Genomic DNA, 24,028 nt, shown 5'->3' with positions numbered 1-24,028 from the left:
TACGTCACTGCATCTCATCAAGCCTAAGTTTGTCAAATGATCCACCTATGCAAGATCGCCTCCTAATTCAGTACCTTGGCCTATTTTGTCCACGAGGATACAGAATGGCCCACGTTTGACTGCAGTAACATTGCTAGTAACTGTTAATAGCATACACTGCTCCCTCCTACTGATAAGAATACATTCTACTTTCAAACTAAAATTTGATGGGCCCCCTACAGGCCATGGCAACCCTTTGAAAATAAAACTCTTGAAGTTGCAACAGAAATATATGTTTACATGATAGGACAAAACCATCCGGAACTTACTCTTACATGGATTCAAAGAGCTGCATCAACAATAGAGCTGTTATGAACTCAGGCTCCACACTGTCTCCTAAAGGAATTAGACAGGCCTCGTCATGTGTTAGAGGCAGAAAAAAGTGACCCAGGAAAGGGGCTAAATCCTTAGCTGTCATTAGTATTTTCTCATGTCAACACTGCGATCTGAGAAGACAGAAGGAACTGACTGACTTTATATACTTGTCTGATCCTCTAGCACTTCGTGAAAACGAGAATGTTTTATTTGACCCCTATGGGAAAGCAGCTCAACTGGGCAGTTTGTTCCTGAAATAAAATATCAGCCGTCAAAATACTCTTAAAGCCCCTTAGAAATTAGAACATCACAGATTTATTAGAAGGTAAGTGCCCCAAGCTTATACGTGGCTGTTAACATTGTTTTATTTCCTTTACACAAAAAGTAGAAATGACAGAAAAAAACACTCTTAACAGAAAACAATAGCACTGACCTGGTCTCATTGAGAAGCTGAGCCCAAACTGCCCATGTTATGGGGAAAGGGAAGTTCAACCAACATCAGCAAACACCCATGCAGTTGATGAAATACAAAACGGTGACAGTGGCTTGGTGAATGTCCTGTGGGGAGGTTGAATCAATCTTAAAAAACATACATTTGCCCAACCATGCTTTTAAACAGCATCTCTTTAAAAACAAGTTATATATACAAATATCACCCAAAAATGTGTCTTATATACTCTAGTGCTATAAATTTAAGGCATCCCGATAGTCTATTCTTCTGCTGGTGAGGCACTGTTCTCATGATTCTATTTCCACAGAGGACAGTCCAGGCATTTCCAATGGTATCCAAAGGGCAGCAATGAGAGATAATAAACAAGTGATTTATAAGAAGAATTCTTTTGACTCTAGCTCAGCGACGTGCTTTATGCTGTAGGATTTCTTCATTTTTCTATTGATGTCATTATGCCTAAGCGGAAGAAAAACCATAGGCCAAAATTAGATAAAACTGTGGTCAAGTTACAATACAACGCCACTAAACAGCTCACCAAAAATGGAAATTATCCTCACACAAACCGCACTGAAGAGTACTTCATTCCGGTAATCAAATTATTCTCTTTTCATATAAACCACTCTTTAAACAATAAATAGTAATAACATACTTATTAATAAGTATGTTATTACTTAATAACATACTTTGTGGACACCTTTAAATTTGGCCCTGGAAGTAATTTCTCAATTATGCTGATTGGAGTCCAGGCAAAATTCTACAGTCAAGTGAATTTTATCAGAGTCAAACAAAATAGGAAGCATAGTACTGCTGGTTGAGTGGAAACAAAGAGATTTTTATATTTTATTCACTGGATTCACTGGTGACACCTTTTATTCTCCAGTAAGCTTGAGTGTTAGTCATGTAAAGGAAATGCTTTTTCTTTGGGTGTGTGATTACTGAGTAGTAGCATGTTGGATGACCACAAGTAGGTAAATCTATGGGAAAAAGAAGAACCTAGGGAAAAATAATGCTGTTTTCCCCTCAATACTTGATACCTCATAAGCCTATGGAAAGAAGTGCCAGCTCAAGCTTGGGAACAGTTTTAGTTTTGCTTTTTAAGTGAATTTCCCTCTGGGTAGAAGCATTCATTTTCATGAGATATTAGTCCCATTCTGAGTATAAAATCTTCCAGGGAGGAGTTATCTTCTGAGTTTGAGCAAGGCTACATATTACTAAATTCCTTCTTGTTGCTATACCAGACAAAAACAAACTATTTCTGGGAATGGTACTCGCTCACATGAAGACACATTTGGATGGAGAACCCCAAGTGGCTTGGGGTTTTTATGGCCTCAAAATCGTACTTGCTTACAAAGACCATGTAGTCTACTAATTCTTACTTTTATTTATTCATCTGAATAGAACTTCAGAGAGTTGTTCATGGGCAAGGAAGGGAAGAGGGTGGAAGAAAAACCTGGTTGGTTAAAAAATGTTTTAGGAACTTCCAATTAAACACGATGGATTAATAAAAACATAGATTTATCATCTCTTTCTTACAAAACAACACTGAAATGAAAGTAAAGAAATAAAAAAGCATCAACCTAAATGAATAAAGGGAAATGAGAGAGGAGATGATAACACACGAAATGCCAATAATATTTCAGAAACAGAAGGATGGATCGATATGTGGAACTGACTTAGCAGAGCAGGCAGGAAAAGCAGAAATCTAAGCCTATAGTCAGGGAAGCCAGGAAACTGATGTGCACTGCATGACTCGGGAACTAGAAGTACCATGAATTTTCTGAAAGTGACAGTGGGTGCTGTGTGAGTGCTGAAAATGGGAAGATTATTTGAAACTTTTTGGAAGTAGCAGTTCATACCTCAGATTACCTTCCTGACCCAGTGCAGCCAGGTGACTGTCCCTTTCCCAATGTGAAGAAAGACTGGAGGTTACAGTTTGCAAGGCATGGACCAGAGAGACTCTGATTTCAGCTAAAGGGGCTGGAAACCATGGGATTAAGTGAGAGTCCCTATAGAACACAATTATTAACACATCTCCTGCTAGTTTGACCTACAGATTCCTGGCAATCAGGTTAATAGGCCCTAGAAGGAGACTGGAGTTTCCTTATCTTGAGAAATCAACTGCCAAAAGAAAAGTCCTACAAATACTGACAATTAGTGAGTTTCCCAACAAAAGAGCCTAGTACTTAACCAGTCTGTGTGAAGAAACATCTACCAGTCTACAAGCCTCACCCATAAAGCCAGAGCTTCTAATTGCACTTTAGTGTCTTGTTTCTAAATATGAATGAGTCAGGGATCACCAGACTTTTGAGGGAAGTGCTACTATGACAGACAAAAACCAAAATAAACAGAGAAACAGAATTCAAAGTGAATAGAGGTAATATAGGGAGGTGATGAGAACTTCAAAAAATTGTAACAAGAAGAAAAGAAAAACCAGGGAAAATGTTTGCAATTCATATCACAAATGGTCAGTTTTTATAATGTGTAATATATAAAGAGCTGCTACAAATCAACAAGAGACCAGACTCTCAATAAAAATGTAGAAAGGATTAAAAATAGTACATTCAGGGCTTCCTTTGTGGCACAGTGGTTGAGAATCTGCCTGCCAATGCAGGAGACATGGGTTCGAGCCCTGGTCTGGGAAGATCCCACATGCCGCAGAGCAACTAGAGCCCGTGTACCACAACTACTGAGCCTGCGCGTCTGGAGCCTGTGCTCTGCAACAAGAGAGGCCACAATAGTGAGAGGCCCGCGCACTGTGATGAAGAGTGGCCCCTGCTCGCTGCAACTAGAGAAAGCCCTCGCACAGAAACGAAGACCCAACACAGCCAAAAATAAATAAATTAATTCATTAATTAAAAAAAAATTAGTACATTCATACAATGAAATAATATGTAGCTATGTAAAAGAATAAAGAAGCTTTCTCTATACTAATACATAAAGACCTCCAATGTGTTAGGTGGAAAAAAGCAAGAAGACAGACTGTGTGTACAGTATGCCACCTTTACTGTAAAAAGGAAGAAAAGATAAAAATATACATTTGTATTTGATTGTAAAATTTAAATAAATTCTGCATATATAATGCCATGAAAAAGGAACAAAGAGAAAACCAACAAAGTCCTATTAGAAATTAACACTATAATAGCCGAAATAAAAAATTCGAAAGGTTGGAAGGTAAAGTTCAGTAAATATTCCAGAAAGAACTTTTAGAGAAAGCCAAAGTATGGATAAGTACAGAAGAATGGTTAGAAAGTAGTTAGAAAAGTAGAAAAAAATAGTTAGAAAAGGATTAGTCCAATGTGTTGAACATTAGAATAATAGTATTTCCAGAAAAGTGAACAGAGAAATTGGAGGGGATAAAATTTTCAAAGATATTGTACCAAACACTTCCAAGAATTGAAGTGTGTACGTTTCCAGATTTAAAAAGCGGGCTGAGTGCCCACATGCCAGGAATGAGAATGGAATCATGGCAAAATATCATGAAATCAAAACAGTGGGGATAAAGAGAAAATCGTAAAAGCTTTCAAGGGATTAACAATTACAGAGGAATTGAGCTTCTTGACAGACACATTGAGGAAAATGAAATAATGTGTTCAAGATTCTAAGGGAAAATAGTTTCCTACCCAGAATTCTATACCCAGCCAAATATTCCTAATCCATATGACGGCAAACCAAAGATATTTAAGCCAGGCAAGGCCTCAAAAATTTTAGCACCCCCTTCACCTCCATAGGATGGGAAGATATATTTACCAAAGTAAGAGAATAAACCAAAAAAAAGAGGAAAAGATAGATTCAGGAAATAGGGCTCTACACAGGAGAGAAGCAAAAGGAATTCCCAGAATGATGTATGTGGGAAACTGCAGATGACAGCTGTGTGGCATTGCCAGATAGCCGCAGTACAGACTTGGATAAGAGGAAAGACGGTGTCTCTGTGAACAGACTGAAACACGAGAGGTACCTGATTTGTCTGAATGCACCAAAAGAAGGGTTCTGTCTCCAGCAGAGTGTTTGGAAATAAACTGTAAACTTAAAAATCAAAATTGTCATCTCCAAGGAAAACATAAAGTTACATGAATAAGGAAATGTAAAAATAGTATGCTGCATGGATCCACTGTGATTAATGTTTAGATAGTCATAATAATAATAAACACCAAATACTAATTTATAACCCCCCAAAGTGATACTATATTGATGGTGGGAAGACGAAGCAGGTGCGTGTTTGTGTGTGTGTGTGTGTGTGTGTGTGTGTGTGTGTGTGTGTTGGAGTGGGGGGCAGTGTTGGTTGCCAAAACCGAGCTGGATAAATTTGGTTCATTGTTGAGAACATGGATTTTGGAACCAAACTGACTGAGTTGAAACCCTGGCTACATAATTTATTACCACTGTTACTGTGTAACCTTGGGCAAGATATATAATCTCTCTGTGCCTTGGTTTCCAATCTGCAAAATTTGGATAATAATAGTATCTACCATATTGTGTCATTCATTGTGAAGATTAAAACAGTCAATATGCATGAAGAACCTGGAATATTCTTTGGTACATGATAAGTGCTTTATAAGTGGTAGCTATAATTTTTATCTTCTATACTAGGATGCCAATAGACAGTAGAGATAATATCTAAAATTTAAAGTCTGTATGAGCATGTTATTTAGAAATACAGGGAATTGCCTGGTGGCACAGTGGTTGAGAATCTGCCTGCCAACGCAGGGGACACGGGTTTGAGCCCTGGTCCGGGAAGATCCCATGTGCCGTGGAGCAACTAAGCCCACGCGCCACAACTACTGAGCCTGTGCTCTAAAGCCTGTGAGCCACAACTACTGAGCCCTCATGCCACAACTACTGAAGCCTGCGTGCCTAGAGCCCGTGCTCCACAACAAGAGAAGCCACCTCAATGAGAAGCGCGTGCACCGTGATGAAGAGGAGCCCCCGCTCGCTGCAACTAGAGAAAGCCCACATGCAGCAACAAACGCCCATCACAGCCAAAAATTAAAAAAAAAAAAAAAAGAAATAACAGAATACTAGAGAAAACACCTAAAGACAAGCAAGCGGTTGACTCAGGGGACTAGGAATAGAGAATGGAGTAGGTTGGGCACAGGGACGGCCAAAATTAAACTAAAAATAAATAAAACTTTAAAAATCTTAGGTTGTAGTCTAAGAATATCATCATCATTTAGACATGGATGGAGTATTTCTACTTTAATATAAGGGGTGCTCTGCTCAAAAACACTAAAAACACTTTCTGCAGGACAAAACCCAGCATGATTAGAGTTGAGTCAATACCAAGTAAAATGTTAATTTGAGGCATTTATCTGAATAATATCAGGATGACTCAAGTCTCCCTGAACCCTTCAATTACTTAGTCCTGAATTACCAGTATTCAAAAAAAAAGAAAGAAAAAAGGCAAAAGTGTTTGGGTAATTCTGGCATGAATTATTCAGATAATTTGGTGCTCCTTGATTTCATTTTTGGATATGAAATCACATTCTCTGTGACCAAAATTGGAAAGAAGGCTTAAATTTAAATAACAGTTTTTCAAGTAATCTAACTTGCTGACTCATCTAGGCATGGATTCCATATTTCTACAGCCCAGGGTGACCAGATGGCAAGTTATTTTAGAGACTCTGCCCAAAATGGCCCACGAGTAGGCATTACATTTTCCAGTGATAGACAAAACAGGTAGACTTACTTAGCTACTTTTGTGATCTCCTTCAGAGCTTCACTGAGAGCATATGTATAAATCCCATCTACTAAAAAAAATGAGATTCTGGTTCAAAGAATAAAAACATATACTTGAAATACCCAATATGAAACTCACTGTAGGAGGGCAGACTTGTAATCAAAAGGCCTAGATTTCTACAGAGCATACCATCCTTTCTGTGGGATGACAGGCTTGGTCCTTTTTAGTTTTCTTTTCCTTGTTTTTCCTCCTTTTCCTCTCTCTAGCTCTCCCTCTCTCTCCAAATATTCTGAAATCCTTACCATGTGCCAGGCACCAAGCTAAGACATTGGGGTACAGACTTGGATATGACGGTGCCACCAAGGGTCACTGGTGTCAGGAAGTTATACCTTTCATCGAGTTGACCATGTTTTAACTATATCCTCTCTTAGTTTTCTCTTGATTATGATCTTACTGAATGAAGGGACATGCCTTATTTTGGCACAGCAAAATGCATGGCTTATTGCTAAGGACATCACTGAAACAAGGGCACTGGCAATCCAGGGATCTGACATCCAGGAGAGTCATATAGCTGCTCTGTTCTCAGCATGGGAAGGAAAATCCCAACTGGCTGTGGTTGGAGCAGAGATTCTCAGTGAAGGTACTGGAAGGCATTTGAGTAAAGTCTCTACCTGATACTTTTAAACCTCAATGACTTGCTGCTTCTTTAAAAGTCCAGCCTTAAGAAAGTTTATAGACAGGCCCAGCTCTTTTAATGTGCAGGCACTCTAGTGGTGGCAGACATGTGGTGAAAATATGACATGGGTTCTATATTCATCCCCTTTGGAATTACACAATTCAAAACCAGACTGGGGAGGGCGAGGAAAGGAAGCTGGAGGTGGAAGAAGGGAGTTGTTTGTTCATAACTTTTGGGACTACACTTAAACCAGGATTAGCATGCTGAAAGAATGTATTTCTAGTGGGATAATTTTGGTTTCCAAGGCAGATCTCCCCCCGTACCCTCCTACCTATAGCTCATGGGTGTTCTACATGTTTATTTCTTGCCTTCCAAGGGCAGTGCTTTAAGATAGAACATGGGGTCTTAGTTGCAATAGCTTTTTCTATGTCTCAACTCATTATATTTTGATACTAAACCTTGTTCTACTGTCTTCCTGTGATGGAACACCCTTTCTCCTTTTCCCAGAGGGTATAAGGACCTTATGAATAGAAACTCCATTTGTGAGTCATGCTCTCATGAATCTTGCAAACTCTGGCAGCTTTTATAAAGTTTGCTAAGCTGTGCCCAGACACTGGAGATATCTGAATATTTTAACAATCCCCCATAACATGGGCATTTTCCTCCACACACAAGATCCTCCTATGCAACAGCCAAGGACAATGCAAAATTGTGATCCATTTCAAAGGAGAAGCTGTCACTTAATGAACGTAATCTGGAGAAATGGTTCAAGATTCGGATCTCCTTCCCCCACGTCATAGGGACAAAGCTTCCATATGAAATAAGGGTTTTCTCTCTGAAATGAATGTGAACCCTAGGGAGGCAGAGGTGGGGTGGGCGGGACAAGAGTTGGGCAGGAGAAACAGAGAACACCGGGGAAACATGGGGAGGGGTGCAGGCGAAGGAGACCAGACAGGCTCTAGGGGTTTCTGGAGTAGAGGTGGTCACCCCAGGTACACCATGGTACTCCTCCTGGCTCATTGGCTCTGGACCCCAGAGCTAGTATACTAGCTCTATATTAGACATGAAAACACAGAAAAACATACTTTAGATCAGAGATTAGAACTTGAAAGTACAGTTTTGGGGCAGAAACTCTAATGTCTATAGCGTTACTCAGTGCCCTTTTAGTACTAGCATTCTAACAAACTTTTCTGAACTGTTACATTGGTAAGATTCAGACTGCTCCAGGGGATTCACTCTAGAACTATGCAATCAACCTACTCTTAGCTAGCTTGGTAACATACCTATGACTAGGTAATTATATAATTATCCCTTCAAGATCCTTAAAAAGCCTATGAAAATACTTTAAGATCAAAAATTTAAGATTAAAATGTGGTTATTTGATTATATCCAGAGAAATTATGGCAAAGATGCCTTTGTTTACCAGGGATTCCTTTTTGTGCTGACTGCATTTTCCATCATGATTCTGGAAATGCTGTTCAGTGGCGCTGAGGGTATGCTTGACTCGGGACAGGTTTCAGCCAGGGCCTCACCTCTACCTTCCCAACGTCTTCCATGTCTTTGCTCATTTTTGTGTTTAGTAATATGTACTGACAATAAGGACAGAAATATGTGTATGTGTGTGTGTGTGTGTGTGTGTGTGTGTGTGTGTGCACGCTGGTGGTAGGGGTACCCTGAACTCTGACCTCCTATTGGGCACAGCAGATGACCACTGACATACCCTCACATCAACTCAGGCCAAACCTACCACTCTCTTTGAAGTAGCTGTTGAACAATCTTGACATCTATGTAGAATATGGGCTACTAGCTCTTGGGTCCGGATGTATAATTCCCAGTGTGGCTAATTCCTTGGCAGTAAAACCCACACTAATGGTGTTTATGGTTTAATGTCTTTTTAAGGAGTCTACTCTCATGTTGGTGCTAGGATTAGGGGTTTCCTGATGCTAACCCCTCAGGCTACAGTGCCTCTGTGGTCAAAGGGGATGTGACCACTGGTGGCCAGGGGTTAATGCCCTCTGCCCATCAGTAACTAGAATCAATGCTCACCTCAAGTGTTACAGATCTTGGATAGACTTAAGCTCTGGGAAATGAATGTCTTACTGGCATTTTAAAATAAGTAACTGCAAACATTCCCTTGGAGTTGTAATAATTCAAGACCAACTTGTCCTTTATAAGAAAAAGTAAAGATAAATCTGCTTGTTATAAACCAAGTCATCCTCCACAGTTGAAACACACTGGAACAGCTATTCAGAGTAATAGAGTTGAATCTAATTTTAAAGGGCAATGAAAAGAAATTTAGATTCTTTGCTATCAAGCTGTGACCAATTTTGAAAAATAAATAGCAAACAGAACCCCCTCACAGAGCTGACATTCTTTAAAGTGTTGTATTTATTGTCTCTATTTTTCCTTTACTAGGGGAAAAAAAAATCTTAGGAACTAAAATGTGATTCCAGTATAGGCCTGGAACAAGGGTCCACTGCCCGACTCTTTCTCCCAGGGCTATACTGAGACGGCCACCAGCAGCATAATGCTTAGAGCCAACTCCAACCCAATGACTGCCATTGCTTTCCAAAGTTATATGATCCCGGGCAGTCCCTGCTCCCAAGAGGAACCATGTGGCCTTCAAGCAAATTCTTGGGCCAAGATTTAAAGGCATCACTGACAGATGGACACTTGGGTTCCTTTCTTTCTTGCATCTTTCTGGGGGATGCCCTTTCTATGGGTCCCACAGGCAAAATGAAGCAGGCACCAGAATCACTTAGGTATTTTTCATGTCTACGCTCCCATGCCAGTTCATCTCTCTGAGGAATCTTTATCTCAACTAGATACATCTACCCTTGCTTTATCTAAGGAACGGACTGGGCTGGTTCTCCCTGCCTCTGTGTGATGATGAATCAGAGAAACCTTCCCCCATATGCCATGGACAAACTAGTGGGTTTTCACTTTCCACAGAACACATGCCAAACGACAGCCACGATAAGGGATAAGTTAATTTATAAGGTAGGGAGGGGAAGGGGTCTGGATGTTTATTTAACTACATTGAATATTATAATTTTGGGGTTTCTGTTTATCACTGAAGGAAAACTCTGTTAATACATAAAGCCAGTGAATCTGACAGGTTCAAAACTGAGCCTTCAGAAGGACTGTTCCTTAAACTGAGTAGGAAAGTGTTAACCCAGTTGTGGGATGTCTGAGTAACCTCATAACCTCCTTTTGTGTTCTGATTTTTGTAATCCTATTACAGTAGATTGTCAGCTTTGTTCTCTTACTTGTAAGAAGACAGGATGAAATATATCTGGCAGGAGAATCTACTGGGATACTAATTGTCTTGTTTCTAGGTGCTGTAGGAACCTGGAAGAAATGAGAGGTTTTCTCCTTCCCGCTCCCAAGGAGTTTGCCAAGCCTTTGTGCTTCCTTGCCTCAGGGTATTTCTGGTGACTTCTGCTTAAGGACAAAAGCAGAATTTTCCAGGCACCAGAAGACAGAACCTAAGATGGGGACGCAGAGGGGTGGGGAAGATAGGTTGGAAGAAACAGAAGTGGACCAATACCAGTGTCTGGGAAGGCAAAGGGTATTTTTTTCTATCTCCTCCCCACCCCAGGCATTGGGCTTTTAGCACTGGCCAAACTGCCCTGCCCTAGTGTGGCCAGAAACAGCCCAGACTTAGGCAGCATGTTGAGCCTGACCCAAGCAGAATGCTGGTGACCAGTAAATACTGAAGTTCCAAGGTGCTTCCTTCAACTTATGGAATGAATGAGACCCCTAGGGGAACCCCCTAAAATGACTGAGATTTACTTTTCCTCTAGCTTGAATGGAGACCTGGAGAAGATTAAATGTGATTTAGAGGGGAAAAAAAGGAGAGTGACATTCCTTACACCTTAGAATTCTGAACTAACATTTACACTCACAACACATTCACTTGTATTTGTGTACCTGTAATTATTATATACATACACACACACATCCACACAAATGTTCTGGAGGATTTTGGAAGGGTGCTGAAAGGTGTGCCACAGCTTTCTTTTAATTTAAATGATTAGTCTCTTTTAAAAGGGTGTTGGGGGTTTAACTCTTCTGAAATAAACCTGTCAAGAGGCACTCACTGACTTAACTGTCCGTCAACTGCTCTCTTCTTAGCCCTCTCCTCTTTCCTGCTCTGTTAGGGAGTTGTATGTGTCACTGGGGGACGAAGGAAAGCTGTGCTGAAGAAGGACTTTGCTCAAAGAGGAGACTGAGCCGCTGGGGACCTTGGAGATGATCCTTTTATATACGCCATGCATACATTTTGAATCACAAACATTCTGTTTGAGAAAGGCCATTGTTTTGTTGGTGGGAGCTCAGAGACGGGCTTATGGACCAGCATTGCGGTTCCAAACACTGAGGTAGAGCATGGCAGGACCTCACTTCTCCTGAGGGCAGCAGACTGCTGACTAAAGGAGCTTTCAGTCTATAACCAGCAATGAAGGAAAACCTCAGCTCTGTTTCAAAGTTCTAATTCTGATCGGAGGTTGACTCATTCTACCCACGGCAGGAAATTTCATTTCTATACTTACTTTGGTACCTTACTCCATTAAAACAAAGACTGAAAGCCAAGGTCAGTTGGGAAGCACAGCATGTTTGTGATCTGAGTAGATTCCTCTGCCCTCTGCTGCTGGACTGAAGCCCCTCCAACAGGGTACTTGCTCCCTTTCTAGGGCCCAGTTACAAGTCTGCCTTCTTCTATTTGGGGAAAGAGTTGTAATTTTCTACTTGCTTGGTGTCAGCCCCTGGGAAAGGTGCTCCAGGACTGGCATGTAAAAGATCATGCAGTTCAAAGTGAAGGCATGGCACTGCTGAGCAATACCCCTAGCACCACGTACTGTGCATAGTCACACAGATGCTCTTCAATCAGCGTGTTAGAGGAAAGATTGATGCAGCTGTCGTACATCTCCTAGAGAGGTGCGATTAAAAGTCATCTGAACACATGCGACAAGCTCAGCACATGCACAAGTCTCAATAAACACGAGGCATACAGGAGACAGATTAAAGGGTAGAAGCTTCAGACATACTTTAAGGAGCCTGGGGAACTGCTGAGATCTCTGACTTGAGCGAGAGGAACCCTTAAGTCACCTGGAAAAGTTTTATTCCAGCAATGTAAGTTTCGACATATTTAATCCAAAAGGCTCTGGTGTTTGGGGCACAAGTGTGACTTTTCTAGCTGAAGCAAATACATGCTAAAGTCTTTTAATAATGAAGACAACTCGGTGGAAATCAGTGTAATTAAAATTTGTGTTCAGTTAATTCGAGTGATATTAACTAAAACTTGATTTTGGTATTGCAAAAAAGAATTTGCACAGTTCTTAGACCTCACTGGAATGGGATTTTACCTTATGGCAAATAATAAATGATGCAGGTGTGACTCTGGTTAGCAGGATGGATATTCTGGATCCTTCTATCCCTCAAAGAGTTTCACATTTTGGCTGCTATACCACGTTTTTTAAGGGCATGGCATGCACAGAGCATGTAGGAAATGTTGCCTAAAAAGATGATTGTATCTCCTATTCACTGGATTTAAATCCAGATTATAGTGCATCGTTTTACAACGAATGCAATTACACAATGTAGTTCATGGCATACTCTGCTGTCCCCTGCGCGCTGGCAAGCACTTCAGGCCACTAGAGCTTCCTTAGGGGCTTGTGTCGTAAAACGCCAACGAGGGGGTCCCTGTGGTGTATTCATTCTGAAGGTCCTTCCAAAGTTGAGTAGTTTAGAAACAGAGTTTCTATTTATGTGCTGTTTAATTGGGCTCGAGAATAAACTGTCCAGTCACGTGAGGAGAACTAAGGCTTCCTGCGGCAGAGTCAGTGCCAAAGAAGGGCCTGATTTCACATCAATTAGTAGTCTAATCTTGTAGAAATGCCTCCCTGTCTATGACTCCTAATTCTCAAGGATCAAAACTACTTAGGGAAATTTAGGGACCAGAATACAATCTCCCGTGATTTGTTTAACCTTTCTCTCTTAGAGTATTTCCAAAATGTACTCTAACATGACATATCTCATTAGAAACACATGAATTTGGCTTTTCATGAATCCTTTGGAATTCTCCTGGGGATGCCCTCAAGGTGGCCAAGGGCAACAATCTGTAGTGTTCGGAACAATATAATTAATTTAAAGGAATAAAAAGGATATTCTCCAAATAGCACTCACCGCCTTATTCTTTCCTTTGCTAGCAGAGCTCCCTGGATTTCCCTTACCGTCTGTGGTCTTCCTCCCAAGTGAGGTTAAGGGCAGAGTGGAGGTCTTCAGCTGGTTGGATGCCTGATAGTTATTATTATTGTTCTGGTTGCCACTTAGCGTCTCCATGATGGATCGGAAGGTTCCAAAAGGCCTTTTCAGTTGATCCCCTGGTTCACTGCTCGCGGAGGTCCGCTGGAGGGTTCTGCCCTTATCTCGGTCCTTCTCTCCGTTTAGTTCAAGGCTTGTTTGCTCCATCTGCACCACAGGCTCCTCAAAGGTAACTCTGAGTTTCAAGTTCTGCGACGTTCGGCGCTTGGAAGATGGGGACTTGAGGGCGCTCTTGGGACTCGTGGCCACCTTCTGGGCAGCTGTGCTGTCAGGGCTGGGCTGAGGGAGTTCTCCAGAGGGCTGGCTTGGGGGCGCGGTTCCTGAGCCTGGACCCTGGGATTCCAAGTCTGGCTCGCTGCTCTCTGAGGTGGGGGACGGGCTGTGGCCCTCCAGAGATTTGGAGGCCTTGATACTAAAAGGAAACCTGCGTCCTGATGCCAAGCTGTGTTTCTTTATCATCAGGTGTAAGCTCTCTGCGCTGTCCATACTCTCCACGCTTTCCACGACAGGCTGTGGTCTGGGCCTGTCAGCCTTTCTCACAGGCGTGCCCTTGGGGTCCTCAGCGTTGTTGGAGTCTGGGTCAGGCTCACTCAGTGGCCGCTGCATCAGCTGCTTCAGCCTGGCTAACTTCAGTTCCCTCTTCTCCAGTGGGGTCTTTTTTGAATTTCTAGAAGAAGCCTGAGCATCCTGGAATTCCAAGGACAGCTTTTCCTGGGTGCAGACATTCTCTGAAATATCTTTTCCTAATAACTGGCGTAGGATTTTATCCGAATCTTCGTCTTTAGCTTTGGCCCTAGCCCGGCTGGACACGGACAGGCTTCCAAGAACTTGAATCCCCTCTTGGATTCCTGGTTTGCTTTTGCCTATAGGCTCATGATCTTCATCTGGGGATTTCCACTGGGACTTTCTGGAAGCTGGGGAGGATGGTGAACTGAAAGAGGATGAAGGACATATGAGATGACTTCCTACTGGGTTAAAAATAACTCAGCCACAAATCACTGCATGGCTTAAAGGCCACTAATAACTTACAAATCACTAAGACTGAAATAAGAATAATGAATATGTGTTTCAAGCAATCTACAAACATTCCATGGTGGCAACCAGAACCAGTATAGTATGCCTCATACCTTTTGCTTTGACTACAAAATGTATTCTTTTGTAGTTTTACAAAACTACAATAAATAGTTTTACAAAACTACAATAAACTACTGTTTTATTGTTTATATATTAATTTTGCACACATTTTCTCAATTGATCCCATCTTCAACAACCTTATGAACCTACATATCTTTATTTCCATTCCATAGATGAAGAAATAAAAGACTCTGAAAGAGTAAGTGACTTGTTTATAGTCCTGGAAAGAAGAAATGGCACAGCCAGAGATAAATTCAAGTCTTCTGACACTAGGTCCAGTGCCTTTCTCCATGTGATAGCTCATTTTTATTCCTCTTTATAAGAATAAAATGTTTTCTGTTATCTTCTTAAAAGATATTAAAAGAAAGTCCAAAAGAAGGCTCACACATTAAAGACAGTTAAGAATTCTAACCACCAACGTTCCTGGTATTACCTGGGCGAAGAAAGGAGAGATTTGCCCTCTGATTTCTGGGCTTCCAGAAGTTGTTGGAGCTGGTTCTGCAGTGTGACACGTTGCATTGTCTGTCTGGGAAAAACAAACCAAAATATATAAGCTCTCTGACACACTGCTACTATCATAAATTAACAGGTATACGTTTTTTTCATGATGATTTTCGATAAGTTGCAATAAATCTAAAAATCTTACAAATGTGCATAATCTTCATCCTTATAATTCAGAAATTTTCCTGAGGAGGCAATCAAAAGTACCCAAAAAGATATTCATTATTCACATGAGTAAAACAACTATAACCTAAATGATCATCAATAAGACTGAGTAAATAATTTATAATTATTTCTGTGAAGGCAGCTATTAAGAATGATAATATATTTGAATATCTATGGCATAGAAAAAGTTTCCCTAATATATGTGTATATATGTAGAAAGTATACAGTATGAAGTGTCCTTTAGAAAAGGGAAAATTTGGACACAGAGACAGACACACACAGCGAGAGCATCACGTGAACATGAAGGCAAAGATTAGGGTGATTCATTTACAAGCCAAAGAACGCCAAAGATTGGCAGCACACCACCAAAAACTAGGAGGGAGGCACAGAACAGATTCTCCCTCACAGCCCTCAGAAGGAACCAACCCTGTCAACACCTTGATTTCAGACTTCTAGCCTCCAGAACTGTGAGAAAATAAATTTCTATTGTTTAAGCCAGGCAGTTTGTGGTACTTTGTTACAGCAGCCCTAGCAGACTAGTATACTAGACATATGCTCACATATTTTTATATATTCATATTTCACATGCTCATATATTATACTTAAAAGTTGATTAGTCCTTTCTGAAGGCTTTTTTAGAATCTAGAGAATACAGTCCTTTCTTTCTCCATTCATACTTGTGATTTCTGTCATCAGTCCATCTAACTGCCTCCAAATAGTTTTCTTGACTGTGTCATAATTCACTCTGACACCTAAGAACCCTATAAAAGGAGTTTAACCTCCTTTTAATCTTTCTTCATCTGTTTTAACCCCTCACTAAATGTTTTTCTAAAAAACTTGACATGCAGTTCCAAATTTCAAAGTGGGAAAAGTAGAGTGCTCTTACGTATTTTTATTTTGTATTTATTCTTGAGACTAGGGTCAGCAAACTATAGACTATGGGCCAAATCCAGCCCATCACCTGTTTTTGTAAATAAAGTTTTATTGAAACAGAGGCATACACATTCATTTACATATTATCGAGTGCTGATTTCACACTACAAAAGCAGAGTTGAGTAATTATGACACAGAACATGTGGTGCACAAGCCTAAAATATTTACTATCTGACTCTTTAGGGAAAAGATTGCCGGCTCCTCCTTTAGACAATTAAGTTTTCAGTATGTGAGTCACAGAATGAGTGAGAAAAATGAGATCACAGACTTCTTAGGTCTTAGGGATGAAATGTTAGGACTAAGACTGACCACTTCTGAGAAAAGGAGAGTATTTGGGGCTGATGGAAGGTTATTATCCAAATCTGTTCTCACAGAATTAAATTTAGGCAGCCGACAGCTGTTGAGTACGTGCAGTGACATTTGGCAAGGAGAAGACTGGGCTTCCTCAAGCCAGTATCTAAGACTCGGCAGTCCTTTTAAGAACACTTGTAACTCATTTGTTTAGTTCCTCATCCCTGCTCACGAGAGCTGCTACCAGTTTTGATGCTAAGTGTATTAGTTTTCTACTTCTGTTAACAAATTATTACATGCTTAGTGATTTAAAACAACACATGTGTATCTTACAGTTCTGTAGGTCAGAAGACCAGAATGGGTCTCTCCAGATTAAAATCGAGGTATCCACAGTCTGCATTCCTTTCTGGAGGCTCTAGGATGAAAGTCTATGTCCTGCTTATTCAAATCAGGCGCAGAATCGGTTCCTTGCAGTTGTAGGACTGAGGTCTCTGTTTTCTTGCTGACTGTCAGTTGAGGGTCATTGCCAGCTCCTAGAGGTTACTGCACTTCTTGGCTCACAGCCCCTTCCTCCCTCATCAAAGTCTGCAAGAGCAGATTGAGTCCTTCTCACACTTTGAGTCTCTCTGATCTCCTTTTCTGCCTTCTCTTTACTGTTACTCATGTGATGAGATTGGACCAACCCCAATAATCCAGGGTGACCTTAACTCCATCTGCAACCTTAATTCCCTTTTTGTCATGTAAGGTAACATATTCATACCTTCCAGGGATTAGGATGTGATAGACATCTTTGGGGGACAGTTTGCGGTGGGAGGTGGGGGGCGGGTACCACACTAATACTGCAGAGTTCGGTAAATACTGTTTACTCCTCTAAAATCAGAATCAGTTTTCCTTTTTCCAAGTTCTGTAATAATTAATGTGTTTTCTAAACAGATTTCACTTTCTGTAACCTATGGCTTTTGACCTGTTTTCTTAACTTTAATGCACATTCTGATAATACGCTTCTATGTCCAGAGTAAATCGAGTGTTACCATACATTGTTTTCTCTTTATTGAAAAAATACCAAGTTATTTCATTGTTTTTACCCAACATGGAAAGAGTTTGCTAGCTTTGTTTAACTTAGTTTTTTTCTGATGGCTAAATTAATACAATTACTTTAAAAATTCAAACCATTTAGAAAGAGTGAGTAACATTTTGGAGTGTATCATACCAGCCTGGGGCAGCAGGGAGAGCGGGGGTCGGAGAGAGAGGGATTTCTTAGAAATGAGATTATACTGCACACTGTATTTTGTAACTTTCTGTTTTTACTTAAGTAAAATACACTGTGTGTGTGTGTGTGTGTGTGTGAGACTTCATTTTAACTTGATTACTTTTATAAAGACCCTATCTCCAAATAAGCTCACATTCCAAGGTACTAGGGGTTAGGACCCCAACACATCATTTTATGCGGCCACAATTCAACCCATAATACCTACGCCTGTAGATCAGGATCTCTAAGAGAGCTGAAGGTTGCCATTTCTAAATAATAGCTATGTTTATTAACTGCAAACGGTTGGTAAAAATATTCTAGTAGGAAAAGGCACTCAAGACTGTCTCCCACTCAACAATTTTGGGCTGAAAAACTAGTGTTTTCCGTCCTTTGTCCTGCACCTTTTGATGTTATTGATGCCCTAGAACCTGAAGGGTACAGTGTACTGAGGATAGACTAAGTGAATTTCTCTGTTCACTTCTAGTTTTGCCAACCTCACTGAGATGCAGAGTAAGTACACGACTAGGGTCTACAACGTAACTTCTCATATTTCATCTGTCATTGGCCTAACTACAACTGTCTACAGCATTCAGTTTGGAGACGGTGGAAGAACTGCTGTCTATTAGCATACATGTGTTTTACCCCAGGATCATCAACAGAGAGAGCAGCCAAGACCCTGACCTTGAAGAGTTCTACCAATAAAACAGATACTATAACTCATGAAAGCTTCTCCGACTCTGTGGTAAGAGACAGTGGAAGGTTTTGTGATCTTTTCTCTGAGTACAAACCTTAAGAAAAAACATTCCATTGGACCATTTTAAAGTTCCTCTTGATGGATATGTCCATATACTACTGGGGGGAGTGTCCACTGGTACAACAGTTCTGGAGGACAGTGGCGACATCTATCCACATTTTAAATACATATGCACTTTGTTCTGGCGATTCCCCTTCTAGGAACTTTTCAGAAACACCAGTACATGTACATAAAGACGTGTACAAGTATGTTCGCTGTAGCAAGATAACTTACTGAGTTATGAATCTGTGTGCATTTTCCCCAGACGTTCAGGCTCGCTTAGCTCATCTGCCCCGGGGGAGTCTTGTGTAACTGGGCAGAGGATTCTTGGAGGGAAAGGAACCGTTCTAATTTTTAAGTTTAAATTTTATTTTTTTTCCTAGTAAAAGCCTAAATTCATTAAAGAGAGTATTCTAGGTACTGGCAGGGGGAGAAGCAGAGGAGCACAGAGGCTCTTACCTCTAAGGCAAGGGAATAGAAGCAGAGAGAGAAAACAATTCCCCGAGCTTAGCGAGGAACCAGAGGATCTCAGGACTTGTCATATTGTTGCATGAATTACACTTCTACTCAGTTAAGGCCTCCTACCAACCACAGGTCTTTTTTCACAAGGAAAGAAGAAAAAAAAATACTTTTTATAATTTTAAAGCAAAACTTCATTTTTTTCCTTAAAATTTCATTTTTAAGATTTGTCCTCCTAATCTGTCACCATTACTTTGAGTAGTGTTTTTGATGTTCAGTGATTCCCTTCCTAGTATGGCAGCTGTCACTTGGCTGATGTGTTTTCCAAGGGCTGACCTTGGTCCCCTCAGACGAGCATCAGCTCTTTAATCCTCCAACCTGCTGGATACCCCTCGGATGGCCTCTCCTCTGGTCCTCCTTTCTTCAAGCATATCATGGCAGCCTTCCAGAAATGCTTCCCTGGCATCTAGGTATGCAGTGTGTACCAGCTGAATCATCTCATCAGAAAAGAACTGATTTTAGCTAGACAAAGAGTGTTTTAAGTAACATCACGCTAAGTTTACATTCTGAGGATTTTAAATTCTGAGGATTCATGAATCATCGGCTTAATTTTTATAATAAATTTGCCAGTGATATTTACCAGGTGACCTGTCTGCAATTTCCCAAATATACATTTTTTCTTTTTGAGAAAACTGAGAAACTGGCCCATCTCTAGCCCTTCTCTCTCTCTCTTGCTTTTGATGATTTGCTAGACTGTTAAGGACAGAAGCTTGGGATGATGCCCACGTGTGCTTTCCGCGCCTGCCACGTCATCTGACCCTGAGATGTGAGCACAGAGAGAGGCTCCTTCCCCTTGTCCACCGTGGCTTAAGTTCTCTGCTTAGGAAGCTAGCTCTGCATTTTTTTTGTTTAAATATCATTTTGCCTCTGCAGAAATGGCATGAATGCTGGCCATGAGGACTTGGGATGGAGGAAGAAAAGAAGATGAGGAGGATACTAGGGAATTCCTGTAAGACCAGCAGGAGGGAGCCTTCCAAAGACCTGGCTAAAACCTAAGCACAACGATGAGCAGCCAGACTTGGTTCTCATGGAACGAACAGGTCACTCACTCCTTCAGCTGCTTGGTTAGCTTCACCACCTGGGAGGCCAGCGACATGCAGGTCTCCACCACCACCAGGTACCGGGAGCACAGGGTGTGTCCGTGGCGCTCAGCGCTCTGGGAGGGCTTTTCCCCCGCGTGGTTCTGCATGGTGACATTTGCTCCATATTCAACCAGGGTCTGTCAGAGAATGCGGAGACATGTGATCGTATCAGAACCTCCCTCTAAACATTATTTATTTATTATTTTTTTGAATTGAAGTACAGCTGATTTACAATATTGCTAGTTTCAGGTGTGCAGCAAAGTGATTCGGTTATATTTATATACATTTTTTTTCAGCTCTTTTTCATCATGGGTTATTATAAGATACTGAATATAGTTCCCCATGCTATACAGCAGGTCTTTGTTGTTTATCTATTTGATGCGTAGTAGTTAGTATCTGTTAACCCCATGCTCCTAATTTATTCCTCCCCCTGCCTCCCTCTCCCCTTTGGTAACCATAAATTTGTTTGCTATGTCTGTGAGTCTGTTTCTGTTTTGTATATAGATTCATTTGTATTATTTTTCACATTCCACATACGAGTGATACCATATAGTATTTGTCTTTCTCTGTCCGACTTACTTAGTATGATATTCTCTAGGTCCATCCGTAAACATCCGTATTTTTTAATGACTGTAACAGAAGGTTGAATGGAACTTTTCCTGTTGTTCCAAAACCAGTCACCAGAGCCCATAGCGGGACACGGTTGGGTTGAGGAGTACCATCACACACGAAGGACAGCCTCTGGTGAGCTTTCAGTGGTCAGTATCAGATGCCTCTTTTTGGAGCCTACAACGATGCAGCCAACCAATCCCACTACTATCAATCTCACAACAGCCTCGGAAGGAGACTGGGAAGGGGTGGAGGCTCCTTCTTCCTTAGAGTCCTTTCCATTATGAGGTGTGCAGGGCAGTGTCTGTGGTGAGAGGCTTTGTCCCTTTCAGTGGGTGGGCCCTTGAAGTTGGGGATGCCCATAAGAAAAAGAAGGAATTTTGTTTACTTTTTCCTATTTACTTGGGCAGCGCACATGATCTGTTGCTGAACCTACCCAATCAGGAATAAAAAGAACAGGACAGAATTGCCATGGCAGGGCCCACATTCCCACCACGTGCCATGGCAAGGGTATGTCCCATATATTGAGCAGACGTTGTAGAAGGGAGCTTGCTGTGAGCTTGTTATCACCCAATTAAAAAGGAGAGGGTTCTTGGGTGACTTCCCTGGTGGCGCAGTGGTTAAGAATCCGCCTGCCAATGCAGGGGGCATGGGTTCGATTGCCTGGTCCGGGAAGATCCCACATGCTGCAGAGCAACTAAGGCCGTGCACCACAACTACAGAGTCTGTGCTCTAGAACTCGCAAGCCACAACTACTGAGTCCACGTGCCCCAACTACTGAAGCCCACACACCTGGAGCCCATGCTCTGCAACAAAAGAAGCCACCACAATGAGAAGCCTGCGCACCACAATAAAGAGTAGCCCCCGCTCGATGCAACTAGAGAAAGCCCGTGCACGGGAACGAAGACCCAATGCAACCAAAAGAATAAATAAATAAAATAAATTAAAAAATTAAAAAGAAAAAAAAGGAAAGGGCTCTTTAGCAACAGGAGGTGGTGGGGTGCAACACAGGTGGAGGGGACTGTATGGCGGAGGAGGGCGTGAGGTCGGGGCCAGATCTCCTGTCTCAGGTATCAGTGGGAAGGCTCTAGAGGACCCTCTGAAGTCCCCACCCACCGTGCCCACCAGAGATTCAGCCTCTGAAGGCTTCCCCAGAGGGCATCAGTGGCCAACCATAGTGAGCTAAAGAAGCAAGACAACTTTCAGGGAGATGCCATGACCTCTGGCAGTAAAGCAAAGAGACAGCTGACTTTTTCTCTCCATACCTCCCCTTTGTCTCCAACACCGGAGCCCAGAAGAGAGAGGGGAATAGGAGCTAAGGTGGTGTGTAAAAAACCAGTCATGCCTCCGTCCCGTACCAAGTCCCTTTCACCATGAGTCTGATCTGGGTTGGGGAGGACAATGCTTTGAACCAGAAATAAGACTGAGATTTTTAAACTGGTTTGAAATAAATTTGTTAATAGTCAAACGAAAGCAAAAAGTTAAGGAATCTGGCCAGGGTACCATTAGTAGAGGGGAGAGAGATTTGATGGAGCATGGTTGACATCGTTAATTTTTTTTTTTTTGTCTGCACCTCGGCTTGTGGGATCTTAGTTCCCTGACGGGGGGCTGAATCCTTGCCCTTGGCAATGAAAGCCCGGAGTCCTAACCATTGGACCGCCGGGGAATTCCCTGACATTGTTAATTTAAAAAAAATCAAAACTCTCTTGTTTTTATGCTGTGATGACAACAGACCCCACAAAAAGCTGTTACATCAATATTAATCAACTGTCAGAGTCTGCCGTATTTTTTGACGCTATCAAGATCAGTCTGTAGACCTCTGGATTTATTTTAGTAATAGAAAATGTTATTTCCACAAGAAATACTTGTGATTTTTAAATTCCTAGACTACTTAGACTCAGAAGTCATTAAGGAGCTTCATTTTCCTCTTGGTTTAGGATCACTCACCACAAAAGGTGCCATAAGGCCAATGCCACCCACGTCACAGGGTGTCCCAGAGATCACCTCACCCTGAGCTCTCAGAGACTCAGCATAAACACACTATTATCACTTCCCTTGACTCTGGCCTCTGCAGTTATCTTTCCAATGTTTTCCATACTTAGTTCCCCTCTTCACTTCATAAATGTCCTCGCTCACCCCCTTTTCTACTTTCAATCTCTTTGTACCTATTTTTTTTTTATTCTCACACCCAGTGGATAGACCCGCTTCCAAGATTATTCAAGTTTCCACATCCATGGTGTCTAGTGCCAAAAATATCATTTGTGTTAAGTGGAGAGACGAACACTCTGAAAAGACAGACTGCCTCTCCTCACATATTAAGAAGGAAAATAAGTAAGATCTCAAACAGAATTAGTGATATCAGCTGTTTTCATTGGGTTGCAGTCATTTACTGGCTGATAAAAACAGTCTACTTCAATACTATTAAATATATAGTGTTTTGTCACATGGAAAAATGAAGTTTTCAGTCTTCATTTAATTATTTTTCCTCCATAAAAAGTAATGCTACTCCTTTCATCTTTCTGCAGATCCTGGTAAAAATTTAAATTTCTCTCTTTTCTCATCACTCCTTTTACAACTTGGTGTCTTAAATTAGAAGATGCACGCTTTGCCAACAACAGTGGGGAAACTTCCCAGACACTTGAAATATTTCCTATCAGCGTGGCTTTCCACAGAGTGGTTGCATGTGAGGAGACTCTGCAGAGGGCTTTTTGCTGTGACCTCTGCTTTCCGGTTTTATGAATCTCTTGCCTCTTACGTTTACTGCTTTTCCACATCGTCTGAATTCCCTGAGTCCTCTCTACCGTCCCGAGCAAGTTCTCACTTCCCAGTTTTCTCTCTGAGATACAGTCTACCTTGCTCACAGTAGGACCTCAGTAAGTACCCGCTGAGTTTGGAATAAAAGAAACAATACCTAATAAGGCTGAAAAAGAGTGTTGTTTTCTTAGAGTTCTTACATACACATACTTTGAACTGTATAAATCTGGTGAGGTAAAAGTATTTTCTTTAATCATGGCCTTCAGCCATACGTTGTCAATCGCCCTTTCCTACATCTCAGGCAGATGTGGGAACAAATCCATAGATGCTGGGTCATTTTCAATGATGAGAATGGTGTGACTGGTTGGACTCTGGTAATTATGATTTATGTTCATAAATTAAATTCCAGGTCAATTCTAAACTCTGTTTCCAATTCAAAGCTTTTCCTCTCCTCACACTGTCACTCTCCCTCCTTCTCTTCAGCTCTCTTCTCTCTTCGTTTTGTCAGTCAGGGCCTTA

General features: G+C 41.4%; 1 protein-coding gene across 1 annotated transcript in view; it reads right to left on the bottom strand.

The window, feature by feature from the left end:
- Window positions 1-631: 631 nt before the first annotated feature.
- Window positions 632-24,028, bottom strand: part of SNCAIP (synuclein alpha interacting protein) — a 74,641-nt gene continuing 51,244 nt past the window's right edge. The window contains 5 exon segments of the mRNA XM_089909227.1: window positions 632-1,261; window positions 12,015-12,085; window positions 13,342-14,410; window positions 15,047-15,139; window positions 20,114-20,283. Of these exon segments, the coding sequence (XP_089765353.1) occupies window positions 1,177-1,261; window positions 12,015-12,085; window positions 13,342-14,410; window positions 15,047-15,139; window positions 20,114-20,283 (1,488 nt within the window). The 3' untranslated portion in view covers window positions 632-1,176.

The sequence above is a fragment of the Delphinapterus leucas genome, chromosome 3, assembly GCF_059928025.1.
Source record: "Delphinapterus leucas isolate spDelLeu-1000000601 "Yukka" chromosome 3, BTC_Dleu_Yukka2, whole genome shotgun sequence".
In the NCBI taxonomy this organism is placed as follows: domain Eukaryota; kingdom Metazoa; phylum Chordata; class Mammalia; order Artiodactyla; family Monodontidae; genus Delphinapterus; species Delphinapterus leucas.
This window is presented reverse-complemented; position numbering and strand designations above follow the sequence as displayed.